The following is a 17,274-nucleotide window of genomic DNA, read 5'->3' as shown; positions in this document are numbered from 1 at the left end:
ACTGTAGTACAATTGTCCACACCTTTCTCAACATGTGATGAAGCAGTCTGGGATAATTTTACTTCCCCTCTTGTTTTACCATCTGCCCCCTTAAAATTCATTTTTTCAGTTTTAACTAATTGCCATTAACATACATGAATATAATATGCATTTTCATAAGAGAGATAGGTTGGCACTCAGTTTTAAAGACTTTAACACCAAATCTAATTTTGTGCTTAGTTTTATGTATGAAATTGATTTTCTAATTTATTTTGACTATTCCTATCGATAGGTTGCACTGGTCTGGGTGATGTTCCTCTGTTGCCGTAGGCTGTCAGGTCACTAGACCTAATGCCATGTGGTTTCTTCCTGTGAAAATATGTTAAAATACAATGCGTATGTGCCCCCAAAGCCAACAACACTGCAAAAACTGTAGAAACGCAGTGCAGCTGCTGCTATGGATGTTGGTGGAAATGTTCTAGTGAAATGAACTGTATTACTGTTTGGGTGTGTGCCAAGTGACAATGGCACACACATTGAGTATTTGTAGAATGTACCAGAAACTTGGTGGGTGCATCTATCTTTTCATGTATCAGCTGTCCTCCTGCATCAGGTACTTGTAAATAGACAATGGTTTGAGACCTGATGAATCATTCAGGCTAACCCTGTAGCAGCAGCAGCAGCAGCAGCTACTTTTAAATGTAATTGTTTTTCTTATAACATGTATAAAGTAATGCAGAAATAATTGACAGTTATCAGCTTGAGTGAATTAATTCTATAGTCGTAATTGATTATTGTTATACTGTACGGAAGTAGCTAACAGTGGCTGTTACTTGACTTGTTCCACATCCAGTAGCACCCGCATGATAATTTGTTGGAGGGGAGGGGGGGGGGGGGCTGTTAGACCTGGGGGTAAGGAGTATTTGTAATATTTTAGAAGATGAATATTGACTTGTAAGTAGCCATAGGAGTTCCATTTCTGACCCTATTAAAAACCAATGTACTACCTACTTTAAAATCATTTTCTTGAAAGGAAACACCTAACTACACTACATTTTCTTCCTTTCTCTGAGAACTGGGAGGCGGGGCTCTCTGTCATGATGAGATTGACAGAGCACTCGATGTGGGACTGAATGTAAGAAAAAGATAGAGATAAGATAGAGATAAGAGAGGAGAGAAGAAAAGAGAAGAGAAGAGAAGAGAAGAGAGACAGAGACACAGACAGACAGGTGTGTGTGTGTGTGTGTGTGTGTGTGTGTGTGTGTGTGTGTGTGTGTCAGTGACTAGTTTCATGATCTCTTACCTGTTCATGTGCAGGTCACCATTTTATTGCATCCTTAAAGAAAGAAAATAAACAATTCAAGTTTGAAGCACACTTACAAGGAGTTGAGAAGGGGACAGGCAACAAAACTAGTTACCAGATTTCTCTGCTATTTATGCGCTGCCATGATTTTTTGGAAGAACTCTTGTCTTCTCTGTAACAACTGCAGTCAAATATGTTTTAAGAATTAACATTTGTTTCTTTTATTTTTACAGTAATGCTGTTATATTTCGTACCGGCCTTTTTATACTGCTTGTATAACAATTTGGCCTTCATAAACCTGTCAGCCTTTGACCCTACAACTTATTACCTCCTGCTACAGTTCAGAGTTGTAGTGACAGGTATTGCCTTTCAGGTTAGTATATTTTAATTTATCTTTTCTGATTACTAGTTGAGAAGAACGTTTTTTCCATACATGTTGTAGAAGACAGGATATGGGGTTGCTGTCAAGTGAAACTGGAAGCAACCCAGCTACTAAATGAACAAAAAAAGACCAATATTAAGTAGGCTCAATTTAGGAAGAAATTAGTACTTGAACCCTTTTAATGAAATTTAGTGTATGTTGATAAATTATTCCATTATTGAAAAAATGCATCTACAGTTGTCACTATTATCATATGAAACATTTATGTATTGTTGCTAATTGGATCCTGAGACTTTGAGGATAAAGAGTAAATCAATATTCAGAATAGCGCATCCCATCAGTGATTTTATTTAGCTCATATTTGGAATAAAATTCGTCAGATTAGCTCATACAGAACGGTGTTGAGTTGATAAAATTCTCTGTGTTGCTACATGTTAATTTTTGGCTCTCAGTGAAAAGACTAAATTTTCTAAATTATGAAATTTGCTTACTTTGTTCAAAAGTTCATGTTTCTGTCATTTATATCCCACAAACCATTATGTGAGACAAAGTACAATCCAAACCTACAGATATTATATGAATAAGTGTTTATTTGGAAATGCCTAGCTTATCATAAAAAGCTTCACATGTTGGTATATGACCCTATCCATTAAAGCTATGATTTTAGAGATATTTTCTCTAATTTAAGATAGTAAATGTAAACGTTTTTATCTTGAAAGTATAATTATGAACTAGATAAAAGTGTCACGTGCATAATGTACACACAATTTGTGCCATCTGAAATGATTAATGAGGAATATGTGCTATAATTTATTACATGCTCTCACTCTTAGAGTGACATGTTATGTCCACAAACTCATGATTTTTCAAAATTACTTCCATACTAGTAAGTTTGTCTACATCATAAAGGAGCTATGTCATGAAGGAAACACTGTGCTTATTTCTTACTATACAATCAAAATGTATTTTAGAAGTGGTAAGTATTACCTGCACTTCAAAAAAAAGGAAGGAAGGAAGACTGAGTTAATTATTATCCCATCGACATCATTAGAGACAAAGCACAAGCTCGGATTGTGTTGAAGATTGGAAGTAAATCATCTGTGCCTTTTCAAAGTAACTATGCCATGTCAATTGCCTGGAGTGATGTAGGAAAATTGCAGAAAACGTAAATCTGGATGGCCAGACATGGGTTTTGAACCAATGTCGTTGTTCAGAGTGTTGCCTACCTGGGCTATAAGAATGAACAACTGATTGTAGATTGCCTGGATTTTGCAGGTGACATGGCACTGATTGCTGATTGTCTTGAAATGGCAACAATGAAAGTAAACTGCCTTAGGAAACAGCCGAAGTGGGTCTCAAAGAAGCTAACAGAGAGGTGTTACGAGACCAGGGTAACATCAGAAGGACTGAAAAGTTTAAGTATCTCAGTGAATGGATTTGAACTCATGTTATCAGGTAAAACATTATTATCCATGAGAGTCAACAAATTGGAACAAGCCTATTGACTGACTATGAATATCTACAACAAAAAATGTCTGTCACGCAATCTGAAACTTAAGACTACACATCAGTCATACGACCAAAAGCCTTGTATGCCATGGAATGTCTTTCCATGAACGGGAGAAGTCTGATGGAGAACTTGGAAGACAGAGAGAGGAGAAGCCTCAAGGAGATCCTAGGCCTGGTAGAAGAAAATGGGAAATTCAGAAGGTGACATAACTCAGAGCTCTACGAACATATCGAGAGGCTCTCTGACTGGGCAAGAAAAAGAAGGGTAGCTTTCTATAGCCATGTTGCAAGATTTCCTCCAAACAGATTGACCAACTGTGTGTTCACCTTCTGGCAAAACAAGAAGGTTCGCACCACCTGGCTGATAGAAACTGAAAAGGAATAATTGATATCCAGAACAGTCAGTCTGTGATACATACCCTGAAGGAAGTCCGAGGATTTCAGGAAAAGCCCTGAAGGAAAGGTACCCCCTGGACAGAAGAAAGGAAGGAGTGGCATCAGCAGAAGATGTGACAGTACTGGGCAAATATCAAAGCCCAACAGCTGAACAAACATTGTCCGAAGTAGGCACATTCGAAACAAGAAGAAGAAGCAGAAAAAGAAGAAGAAGAATGGGGATGGTTTTTGGGAAAATAATTTCTAGCTTGAATCACAGAAAGCAAACAAATCTGGAAAGGAAAAGTACTCAGTAATAAGCTGTAATTATTTTTAAGAATAAAGTAATAAATCTAGAAGAGGCAGAGAATGTCAATGACCAGTAGCAGTGTGAGTGATATAAAAAAAAACTGATGACATGGGAGAAGATAAGAGTGTTGGGTATGGTGGTAACAACAAAGAAGAGGAATTTGAATTGAAATGTGATCCTTGTCATTGTGATGTATGGAAGAATTTGTTTATTGTTATAATGGAGAAATAATATTCCTGGGAAGGGGGGGGGGGGGGGGCTGTGTATTGAGTTGAGCTGTCTCCTACCATGAAGAAGCATACTTTGCAAGAAATTTATTAAAGATGATTCTTTCAGTGGCATATTTTAATGTTTGTAAGTGCTGCCCCCTTACACAATTCAGTATTCTAATAACTGAAGAGTGTGCACTGCCAAAGAGGTAGAAAATTTGTACATCCGGAACACTGTATGAAATTGTTGTAACCATTCTTTTGGGGCACGTTTATTAACAAAACAACTTCAGTAATCAGCAAACAACAAATTAGTCCTTGACTCGACCAGAAATTGTTTTTAAAGAAATGTTCACCAGAGTCACAATAGAAACTGCTTAGAGATTGCCCCAGAGGAGCAGGTCTAGGTTGTAGCGTAAATAGCCAGTAAGCAAGTATTTCATAAGTAAGGTTCCATCTAGGCACGAGGTGGTGGAAACTGTAAGTTCAGAATCCATTGCACTAAGCACACACTAATCTAGTGCTATTTAAGAGTACACTTGTAGCCGCAGTTGAGTAGCAGTAAAATGAGACAGAGGTGGTCAGCATTTTGTGTCCTGCAGTAGTGGCTACATTCCCACCATTGGTGCCCTTGCTGGATGCTCTCACCAGACACATGAGATGTTACATTTATCAGTCATTCATTTGCACATCCAGCACAGTTACCATTTCTCTCCCTTCTTGAATCGGCATATAGGGCCAGTACCTGCTTGGGCAGTGGGATGTAGAGCATGGTGGAAGTGGTTGACTGTGGCATGACAGAAGGCTCATAGGAGACATTCAGTGACACCGGAAACACTGGTGCTTGATCTGGAACTTTTTGCTTAGTCCAGAGACATCTGAGAGTGAAGGCCTCCCACCAGGATGAGATGAGTCTGATGATTCAGTTGTCAGTGAAGCAGGATTGACGTCTACATGTATGTTTGCATCTCCTGCTAAGGGAGAACCAGACAGCTATTTTCTGTGATATGAGAGTGGAGGAGACTCGGAGGGAGCTGCAGCAGTGGACTCCCTATCAAAAGAGGCCACTGCCCAGGGTGCCGCAAGCAGGCACTGGGCACTCCTGTTTCTCCACGGACCTCTGATCCTCTGCAGGCTCTCCCAAATGTGTATGTCCACTCCATGGCATGCGTACAGAATGAGTGGGTGCATCTGTTTCATGCAGGAGATTCGGACAGGAGTTTCAGAAGCATCCTGTGAGGGTGCCCATGAAGGAGCTTTTGATGGATGTGAATGTGTAAGAAGCTAGGAAGATTATTCCGTCATCTTTCAGGCATGCATACAAGATAGAACATACCACCATCTTTCAGCATGAAATAATATTATCTGCCAGGATAAACTTGAAGAAACACAACTAGAACTTGATACCAATTCGATTCTACACACAGTAAGCAAAAGAACTTGCCCCTTCTAACAGCCGTGTACCGCAAGTCTCTTGAGGAACAGAAGGTTCCAAATGATTGGAAAAGAGCACAGGTAGTTCCAGTTTCCAGGAAAGGTCGTTGAGCAGATGTACAAAACTATAGACCTATATGTCTGACATCGATCTGTTGTAGAATTTTACAACACATTTTTTGCTTGCGTATCATATCATCTCTGGAAACCCAGAATCTACTCTGTAGGAATCAACATGGATTCCAGAAACAGTGATCGTGTGAGACCCAACTCGCTTTATTTGTTCATGAGACCCTGAAAATATTAAATACAGGCTCCCAGGTAGGTGCCTTTTTCCTTGACTTCTGTAAGGCGTTCGATACAGTTCTGCACTGTCGCCTGATAAATAAAGTAAGAGCCTACGGAATATCAGACCAGCTGTGTGGCTGGATCGAAGAGTTTTTAGCAAACAGAACACAGCATGTTGTTCTCAATGGAGAGACATCTATAGATGTTAAAGTAGCCTCTGGCGTGCCGCAGGGGCCCTGCTTTTCACAATATGTATAAATAACCTAGTAAATAGTGTCAGAAGTTCCATGTGGCTTTTTGCGGATGATGCTGTAGTATAGAGAGAAGTTGCAGCATTAGAAAATTGCAACAAAATGTAGGAAGATCTGCAGTGGATAGGCACTTGGTGCAGGGAGTGGCAACTGACCCTTAACATAGACAAATGTAATGTATTGTGAATACATAGAAAGAAGGATCCTTTATTGTATGATTATATGATAGTGGAACAAACACTGGTAGCAGTAACTTCTGTAAAATATCTGGGAGTATGTGTACATAACGATTTGTAGTGTAATGATCATATAAAATTAATTGTTGGTAAGGCAGGTGCCAGGTTGAGATTCATTGGGAGAGTCCTTAGAAAATGTAGTCCATCAACAAAGGAGGTGGCTTACAAAACACTCGTTCGACTTATACTTGAGTATTGATCATCACTATGGAATCCGTACCGGGTCGGGATGACAGAGGAGATAGAGAAGATCCTAAGAGGAGCAGCACATTTCCTCACAGGGTTATGTGGCAACTGTGATAGCGTTACAGAGATGTTTAGCAAACTCAAGTGGCGGACTGTGCAAGAGAGGGGCTGTGCATCGCGGTGTAGCTTGCTGTCCAGGTTTTGAGAGAGTGCGTTTCTGGATGAGTTATCAAATATATTGCTTCCCTCCACTTATACTTCCTGAGGAAATCTTAAATGTAAAATTAGAGAGATTCGAGCACGCACGGAGGCTTTCCGGCAGTCGTTCTTCCCGCGAACCATACACGACTGGAACAGGAAAGGGAGGTAATGACAGTGGCACATAAAGTACCCTCCGCCACACACCGTTGGGTGGCTTGCGGAGTATAAATGCAGATTTAGATGTAGAAAGATGTTTAGTGCTGAAACCAACTTAGCAATCCTTGATTTTTCAGAATTTGCAGGTCATTTGGGGCTAAATGAAAAAGGGGTGTGGGAAGACAATAAATTCCACTGCCGGTATAAAAGCCTTTGAAATCGGTTGCTATGAATTTGAGATCATTGTAGGCCACATGTCCTGGGTGCAACCTCTTTTGCGAAGATCCATTCCGTGGCTCCACAGTGGCCGCCATAGTTGATTAGTGGAGGCACGCAGCATACGGGAAGTGGGAGGAGGAGTCCACAGTGGTTAACCACATGGACATCAAGAACCTGTTGCACCACCTGTGCAGTGTAATCATCCGTTCTTGTCAGTAGACATAGCAGCATGTTGTTTCATCCCAGAAATCCCTCAGTGTGGCTGATGCATGAGCTGAAGCACCTCATGATGTAGAGAGGACGGTACCACCAACCAGCACCATTTGTCATCTTCTGTAAGAAGCACCATACACTGCTGAACCTGAAGTTGGTGCCACCAATGAAAAAATCAGCAAAAGTTGGGTGGATCTGCAACCCAAAGGTAGGGAGGACAAGCCAATCAGACAAGTTGCAGGACTCACCGACAGAGTGGGTTTTTACCCATCCTTGTGTCATTTCTAGCAGCTGTTCCCATGCACGTTATTCACATGCAGAACCCAAGACAGGAGTCAGCAGGCTCTCTGTCAACAAGTGGCCATGAAAGTACATAACACGAAAGTACTAACGATTTTGTAGTCCAGTGATAGTTTGCTGTTCTATTATTAGTGCCCATCATTTCCACATAGGACTATTGGCTACACTGGCTGGAGTAGCTCTCTAGTGCTAGACTAATAGCAAAATACAAGACTATTAGGGAAAATGTCCAACAGTTATCGACGACACTGGCTGGAGCCACTCTCTAGCACTTGATCAATGGCAGCTATGAGAGATACTATAGCAATATTCTGAGAATTTGTAGGGAACTCATTGATGAATGCTCCAGTGCACTATCTAATTTTAAACAGACTGTGTCCTGGCAAATTGATGATCCAGACCTGCCAGAAGGTAACATAGAGAATCCATAATTGAATAGTGAGTCGAAGAGCAATTATAAATTGAATATTAAAAATTTTCTTTATTGAGACCCCAACAATGCAGATGATGCACCATGTGATTTGGTGATTTAACCTTGAGTCCAAAATGTAACACAATTGGTTTATCAATGAGATAAGAGGAAATGTAAAACCATACAAATAAAAGGACCTCAGAAATAATGGCGAACACCTACTTTCTGATCCGAGAAACAGGCTTCTGAGCTGGAGTAAGTGTCTTCGGCATAAACTTGATTGGTCTGTGTTCCATCCTCAACCTTATGAGCGATAGCCACCCTGACACCATCTGGAGATGCATTTATGGCTAGCACCAATGGCCAGTGGGGGCTGGTAAGTCAAAGGGCAGGGTGCTGCTCGGAGTGCCGATTTCCTTTATTATGGAGACAATTTAGTCAGCAGGCAATGGAGGCTGTGAAATAACTGAAAGTCATTAATGGTTGCACAGGTGTATTATAAATAGCCTCTGCATATTCTATTGTGGGTCCAAGATGCCCTTCACTGAGGATATAATGTAAATGAGCAACTGATAGCCGAAAGAAGGCACTTTTGGAAAATCTGTACTTTAGACCTTCTTGTGCTAGGGTCACAAAGACCAGTCAGATATTGTTTTAGGACCAATGACCAGAATATCTTGAAGGTACTTTACACAGTACAGAATCCCAACAACAGTAGTCTGTTCAGCGAACCTCTGGAATATGCTGGGGACATTAGACATGCCAAACAGCAACTTGTAATATTGATATAGTCCAAATGTTGTTTCAAGACTAATTGTTGTTGTTGTTGTTGTTGTTGTTGTTGTTGTTGTTGTTATCTGCAGTCCAGAGACTGGTTTGATGCAGCTCTCCATGCTACTTTATCCTGCACAAACTTTTTCATCTCCAAGTAACTACGGCAGTCTACATACTTCTGAATCTGCTTACTGTATTCATCTCTTGGTCTCCCTCTACGATTTTTATCCTCCACGCTGCCCTCCAATATTTAATTGGTGATCCCTTGATGCCTCAAAATATGTCCTACCAACCAATCCCTTCTTCTAGTCTAGTTGTGCCACAAATTCCTCTTCTCCCCAATTCTATTCAGTACTTCCTCATTAGTTAAATGATCTACCCATCTAATCTTCAGCATTCTTCTGTAGCAGTACATTTTGAAAGCTTCTATTCTCTTCTTGTCTAAACTATTTTTTGTTCATGTTTCACTTCCATACAGATACTTTCAGAAAAGATTTCCTGACACTTAAATCTATACTCGACATTTACAAATTTCTCTTCTTCAGAAATGCTTTCCTTGCCATTGCCAGTCTACATTTTATATCCTCTCTACTTCGACCATCACCAGTTATTTTGCTCCCCAAATAGCAAAACTCCTTTACTACTTTAAGTGTCTCATTTCCTAATCTAATTCCTCAACATCACCCGATTTAATTCGACTAAATTCCATTATCCTCGTTTTGCTTTTGTTGATGTTTGTCTTATATTCTCCCTTCATGACACTGTCCATTCCGTTCAACTGCTCTTCCAGGTCCTTTACTCTCTGACAGAATTACAGTCTCATTGACAAACCTCAAAGTTTTATTTCTTCTCCACAGATTTTAATTCCTACTTCAAATTTTTCTTTTGTTTCATTTACTGCTTGCTCAATATACAAATTGAATAACATCGGGGATAAACTACAACCCCATCTCACTCCCTTCCCAACCACTGCTTCCCTTTCATGCCCCTCGACTCTTACAACTGCCATCTGGTTTCTGTACAAATTGTTAATAGCCTTTTTATCCCTGTATTTTATCCCTGCCACCTTCACAATTTGAAAGAAAGTATTCCAGTCAATGTTGTCAAAAGCTTTCTCTGATTCTACATCTTGCTCACCAGATGGTAGAGTTTTGTCATGGCTGGCTCTCCCAAGGCTATGAGTAGTTCTAATGGAATGTTGTCTACTCCTAGGGCCTTCTTTTGACTTAAGTCTTCCAGTGTTCTATCAAATTCTTCATGCAGTATCATATCTCCCATTTCATCATCAACTACGCCCTCTTCCATTTCCATAATATTGCCCTCAAGTACATCGCCCTTGTATAAACCCTCTATATACTCCTTCCACCTTTATGCTTTCTCTTCTTGGCTTATAACTGGTTTTCCATCTGAGCTCTTGATATTCATACACGTGGTTCTCTTTTCTCCAAAGGTCTCTTTTATTTTCCTTGTCCCTAGTGATATATGCCTCTACATTCTTACATTTGTCCTGTAGCCATACCTGCTTAGCCATTTTGCACTTCCTGTTGATCTCATTTTTGAGACGTTTGTACTCCTGTTTGCCTGTATCATTTACTGCATTTATATATTTTCTCCCTTCATCAGTTAAATTCAATATTTCTTCTGTTACCCAAGGATTTCTACTAGCCCTAATCTTTTTACCTACTTGATCCTCTGCTGCCTTCACTATTTCATCTCTCAAAGCTACTCATTCTTCTTATATTGTATTTCTTTTCCTCATTCTTGTCAATCATTCCCTAATGTTGTCTCTGAAACACTCTAAAACTTATGGTTCTTTCAGTTTATCTAGGTCCCATCTCCTTAAATTCCCACCGTCTTGCAGTTTCTTCATTTTTAATCTAGAGCTCATAACCAATAGATTGTGGTCAGAGTCCACATCTGCCCTTGAAAAAGTCTTACAATTTAAAAACTGGTTCCTAAATCTCTGTCGAACCATTATATAATCTATCTGAAACTTTACAGTGTCACCAGGCTTCTTCCATGAATACAACCTTCTTTCAAGATTCTTAAGCTAAGTGTTAACTATGATCGAGTTATGCCCTGTGCAGCGTTCCATCAGGTGGCTTCCTCTTTCATTCCTTACCCCCAGTCCATATTCACCCACTATTTTTCCTTCTCTTCCTTTTCCTACTATCAAATTACAGCCCCAATGACTATTAAATTTTTGCCTCTCTTAAATACTGTATCTAAATAATTTCTTTTATCACATCATACATTTCTTCAGTCTCTTCATCTGTGGAACTAGTTGGCTTATAAACTTGTATTACTGTGGTAGGCATGGGCTTCATATCTATCTTAGCCACAATAATGCATTCACTATGTGGTTTGTAATAGCTTACCCGCATGCCTATTTTTTATTCATTATTAAACCCACTCCTGCATTACCCCTATTTGATTTTGTATTTATAACCCTGTATTCACCTGACCAGAAGTCTTGTACCTCTTGCCACCAAACTTCACTAGTTCCCATTATATCTAAGTTTAACCTATCCATTTCCCTTTTTAAACTTTCTAACCTACCTGCCCAGGTAAGGGATCTGACATTCCATGTTCCATCCATAAAATGCCAGTTTTCTTTTTCCTGATAACGACACTCCCCTGAGTAGACCCCACCCGGGGATCTAAATGAGGGACTATTTACCTCCTAAATATTTTATGCAAGAGTCAGTCGTCATCACTTGACCATACAGTAGAGCTGCATGCCCTCTAGAAAAATTACAGCTGCAGTTTCCCCTTACTTTCAGCCATTCACAATGACAGCACAGCAAGGCTGTTTTGGTTAATGTTACAAAGCTAGATCTGTCAATCATCCAGACTGTTGCCCTGCAACTACTGGAAAAGCTGCCGCTCTCATCAGAAACCATATGTTTGTCTGGCCTCTCAACAGATACCTGTCTGTTGTGGTTGCACTTATGGTATGGCTAACTGAATCACTGAGACACACATGCCTCCTCACAAACGGTAAGGTCCATGGATCGGGAAGGGTGCAGGGAGGGGGGGGAGGGGGGGAGGTGTCAAGACTAATATATTCTGTATATCTAATGTCTTCTGTAAATCTTAGTCAAGGAGCAACTGAAAATACATGTCTGTGAGATCAATTTTGGAGAATAGTTTACCTCATGAAAGTTTAGAAAAGATTTCATCTGAATGGGGCAAGGGGTTAGGATCAAAGTCCCCCCAAGTTTCCTTAAAGTCTCCTCACAATTGAAGATAGCTCCTAGGTTTCCTGATGACCACTAACAGTGACGCCAACTGACTATAGAAAACGGGGGACAAAACTTGTTGTTCTATTTTATCCAGTCCAGTTGATGGCCTATGACATCAGGCAAGCTGTGAAAACTCTTGGGCTTGCCATTGGCTTTAAGACAATGTGCATCTGAAAGTCAACTGCTTTCCCCAAACCAGGTTCAGTGGCACTATGAAGCACATCAGTGGCGTCATAAGGTACTGAGGGAACATACTGCGTGATGTAATGAAAATACAGTAGGGAAACATGCATCCAGGTCAAATATATTGTCAACTGATGGATCTGTCAAAACAAAAATTATATTCAGATCTAAATCTACATACATATTCTACAGGCCACCTTGTGGTGAATGATGAAAGATACCTTGCAGAACTACTAGTCATTCTGTGACCTGTTCCACAAGCAAATGGAGTGAGAGGAAAACAGCTGTCTATATGACTCCATACAAGTCCTAATTTCTTTTATGTTGTCTTCATGGTCCATATGCAAAACATACATTGGCGCTAGTAAAATTATTCTTCAGTCAGCTGCAAATACTGGGTATCTACATTTTCTCAATAGTGTTTCATGAAAAGAACATGAAGGTCAGTCCAGGGATTCCCATTTGACTTCATGAAACATCTCCATAGCACTCTCGTGTGATCAGACCTACCAGTAACAGATATCTAGTTTGCTTTGATATCTTTCTTTAATCCAACCTGATGAGGATATTAAACATTCAAGCAGCACTCAGGAATGGGTTGCACTAGTGTCCTATATACAGTCTCCTGTATAGATGAACCATACTTTCCTAGAACTCTCCTGATAAACCGAAGCTGGCCATCAGGCTTCCCTACTAATGCCCCTGTGTGCTTGTCACATTTCGTATCACTTTGCAACATTATGCCTAGATATCTAATTGACAAGCAGCACACCAGTAATGCTGTATCCAAAGATTGTGGGGTTGTTTTTTGTACTCATCTGTATTAACTTACACTTTGCTGCACATATTGCACCAAATAGAAATTCTGTCTGTCATCTTGTACACTCCTACAGACACTCAGCAATGGCACTTTCCCGGACACACATGTAAGTGACTGTTAATTGCTCAAAACTTAGAAGTGGCACATCATAGTGGCTGTATGCTCACAACTCTGATAGCACTACACTGAGTGAGGGCGCACCCATACTAAAGTACATTGACTGGTTTATTGTTGAGACCAGTGCACCAATGTCACACAGAAAGTGTCACAGGAATGTTTTGCACTGCTGCATGTAACAAAATTTTATGCAATGCCAGTGCCCAATCACTGCCAGAAATGTTATTAATTTACAGCAGCCTGGCTCACTACCTTGTGCCCACTGTGTTAAGCCATACTTCTGCTGCTAGATCTTTATGTAAACTCTTATAACACTTGCCTCATAATATGAATGTTTCTACCTTGTGTGCAAGGCTAGCTGAGAAACAAGGTGCATCGCCCAAACAATACTTGATAGTCGCCTGGGTTTGTGCAGAACGTAGCCGGATGGCTACCATGGAACAGATCTTCTTTACCACTTTAGTCTCTGCTACAAAAACCCACTGAACTCTGTCATTATCTGGGCCACTTGTGAAATATCAAAGTCTGCTGAAAAAATTTATTGTGCCTCTTGCTGTAATTCAAATGTCTACTCTGTTCGCAGCACTTCTCCTATGAAGGGGTCTAGCTGACTTAAAGCTTGTGTGCAATCCTCCTTATCCATGGCTAAGTGAATCACTACTACATCATGAATTAAAATTTCAGCATATGATTTACTGCATTCACACTTGAATTTACATTTTCCACCCAACCCCTGGCATTCTATAACCCACACTGCATAGCTTACAGTGTGTGACTTGCGGTGTTGCAAGAATTATAGCCTTACTCCTATCATGTGCATCTTGTTTGAAAACTGGTTAGACAATAAAATAAATTTGTCAGGCAGTAGTAACATCTGTGGACTGGACAATGGGGCTAACTTTTGAACTGAGGAATATAAATGAGGAATCGTAGAAACCTAAAAGGCCTGTTGGCAATCTAGACATTTAACCTCATTAGCCTGAAAATGCAGCATGAGGCATTTTTTATATACTTTCCGTTCTTCTTCAGTTTCATTCAATGGCTGGAATGCTGGCATGGGTTGCTGGTGCTGACACCCCTGTTGTAGTTTTCGATGCTGTTGCTATTGTTGTTAAGTGTTTTCAAGCCCTGGTGCTATTCCTGTTGCTGCCAGAGATCGAGAAATTGACATCTATGAAGGCGCATGGTGAAGCAAATTTTCAGGCTTCTCATCAGTAATGTTATAGCCCACTCTTCAGGCCACAATTTTTATTAACATAAACAACTTCGTTAAAATCAAATAATGAATTAGTCGACTCAAGCAGAAAGTATTCTTGAAGGAACTCATTGAGTGCCGATAGAAACTATTCAGAGACTGCTACAGAATAGACAGATTAGCTTCATTGTTAGTAGCCCATATTTCTGCAGATTGAAGGAAAGAATATAAATTTGTATCATGGCTGGTATTCGAACCCTGGTCTCCTGCTCACTAGACAGATGTGCTAACCACTGCGCCACCCTGCCACAGTGGCTTTGCACAACTGCACGGAGTACCCTAGCCCACCTCACTCCTCAATTCCCATGCATGCCTCAGCCCACTTGGTATACTCCCTAAACTCAAACAGTACTGCAGATGCTCTTCAGCTGTATTGGTAGGGGGAATACCAAGTAGGCTGAGGAATGAATGGGAATTAGGATTGAAGAGGGAGGCATGCTAGGGTAGTGTGTGGAGTTGTGCAAAGTCACTGTGCCAGTATGGCTTAGTGGTTAGTGCATCTGCATAGTGAGCAGGAGATCCAGTTTAGAATCATAGCCCTGGTACAAATTTTGATTCTTTGCTTCAGTCTGCATGTATACATCATAGATATTTGAGACTTTCTCCATACAGTTTCATTTGAGCTAGTATTTCATAAGTTAAGTTCCATCTGGGCATATGCTGGTGGAAACCACAATTTCAGTGTTCTGCACTGAACATATTGTAATCAGTTGGTGATTCAGAGTGCACTGTAGTGGCAGTCGTATGTAGCTCTTACTCTTCTGGTTAACATTGACGACTCTAAATTATAGGGCCCTAGTTCAAATTATGATTGAGTCAGGGATTTTCTTCCCTTGAGACTGTGTGTGTGTGTATCATCATCATTGATGCACAAGTTGCTGAACTGGGGTCAAATGAAAGTCTTGCACCATGTGGCGGAACCTCCAGAAGGGGATACCTGGCCAAAGCTGCAGTATAGTGGCAGCTGAACAACAGCAAAATGAGGCAGAACCAGCGAGTGCCTTGCCTTTTGTTTGGTCCTCTATGGATGCTTTTGTGAGTGGCCCTTCATAGTGGCTGTGTTCTCACTCTAGGGAGCCTTGCTGGACACAAGTGACATTACACCTGTTGGTCGTTTATTTATACATGTGGTGGAGTTGATAAAGAATTGATCTGTTGGATGACCAGAGGATCTTGACAGGTGTGAAAATTACCAAAACATCAGTGTAATAAGTCACAGCTGCAAAATACTGACACGAATTCTTTCAGATGAATGGAAAAACTGGTAGAACCTGACCTCAGAGAAGATCAGTTTGGATTCCGTAGAAATGTTGGAACACGCGAGTCAATACTGACCCTACGACTTATCTTAGAAGATAGATTAAGGAAAGGCGAACTTATGTTTATGGCATTTGTAGACCTAGAGAAAGCCTTTGACAGTGTTAACTGGAATACTCTATTTCAAATTCCAAAGGTGGCAGTGGTAAAATACAGGGAGCAAAAGCTATTTACAATTTGTACAGAAACCAGATGGCAGTAGTAAGAGTAGAGGGGCATGAAAGGGAAGCAGTGGTTGAGAGGGGCGTGAGACGGGCCTGTAGCCTATCCCTGATATTATTCAATCTTTATATTGAGCAAGCTGTAAATGAAACAAAAGAAAAATTTGAAGTAGGAATTAAAATCTGAGGAGAAGAAATAAAAGCTTTTGAGGTTTGCCTATGACATTGTAATTTTGTCCGAGAGAGCAAAGGACCTGGAAGGTCAGTTGAATAGAATGGACAGTGTCTTGAAAGGAGGATATAAGATGAACAACAACAAAAGCAAAACGAGGATAATGGAATGTAGTCGAATTAAATTGGGTGAAGCTGAGGGAATTAGATCAGGAAATGATACACTTAAAGTAGTAGATGAGTTTTGCTATTTGGGGAGCAAAATAACTGATGATGGTCGAAGTAGAGAGGACATAAAATGTAGACTGGCTATGGCAGGGAAAGCTTTTCTGAAGAAGAGAAATTTGTAAATGTCGAATATAGATTTAAGTGTCAGGAAATCTTTTCTGAAAGTGTTTGTATGGAGTGTAGCCATGTATAGAAGTGAAATGTGGATGATATATAGTTTACACAAGAAGAGAATAGAAGCTTTTGAAATGTGGTACTACAGAAGAATGCTGAAGATTAGATAGGTAGATCATGTAAATAATGAGGAGGTACTGAATAGAATTTGGGTGAAGAGGAATTTGTGGTGCAACTAGAGCAGAAGCAGGAATTGGTTGGTAGGACACATTCTGAGGCATCAAGGGATCACCAATTTATGATTGGAGGAAAGCATGGAGGCTAAAAGTCATAGAGGGAGATCAAGAGATGAATACACTAAGCAGATCCAGAAGGATGTAGGTTGCCGTTGTTACTTGGAGATGAAGCAGCTTGCACGGGATAGAGTAGCATGAAGAGCTGCATCAAACCATTCTCTGAACTGAAGACCACAACAACAACAACAACAACAACAACAACATGAATGTAAATTTGTCATGACCTTTCCTTCAGGAAACTTCGTGTTTCCAACTGAAACCAACAATTAACAGTGTGTGGAAGTTGCTACCCCATTCCGCTGTTGTTTTAAAGATGATGCTAGAGTTAATTTGCGCTGACAGTGAGAACTTATCACCGTGATGCACACAGCAAGTAACAATTTATGGAATGGAGACATGTGTTATTTCCACTTAACAAAATTGAGTATTCCACCATTAAAATCTTGCCAGCATTGTTTTGAGACATGAAAGGACTGATTATTTTATATCGACAGTAAACCTTGTAAGTTGCTGTGCAATGTTACGGAAAATCTTAAGGACTTAATCCACAAAAACTGAATTGGAATGCTGTTCAAAATAATATTGTTGTATTGTGATGACAACACACAGTAGCTAGAATGTTGGAATCAA

At 40.2% G+C, this 17,274-nt stretch overlaps 1 protein-coding gene across 1 annotated transcript in view; it reads left to right on the top strand.

The window, feature by feature from the left end:
* Positions 1-17,274, top strand: part of LOC126278232 (UDP-galactose transporter senju) — an 87,525-nt gene that overhangs the window by 48,122 nt on the left and 22,129 nt on the right. The window contains exon 4 of the mRNA XM_049978211.1: positions 1,516-1,655. Within this exon, the coding sequence (XP_049834168.1) occupies positions 1,516-1,655 (140 nt within the window). The remainder of the gene's footprint in view (positions 1-1,515; positions 1,656-17,274) is intronic.

The sequence above is a fragment of the Schistocerca gregaria genome, chromosome 6, assembly GCF_023897955.1.
Source record: "Schistocerca gregaria isolate iqSchGreg1 chromosome 6, iqSchGreg1.2, whole genome shotgun sequence".
NCBI classification, from domain to species: Eukaryota; Metazoa; Arthropoda; class Insecta; order Orthoptera; family Acrididae; genus Schistocerca; species Schistocerca gregaria.
Note: the sequence above shows the minus strand (reverse complement) of the source record. Positions and strands in the feature narration are given on the sequence as shown.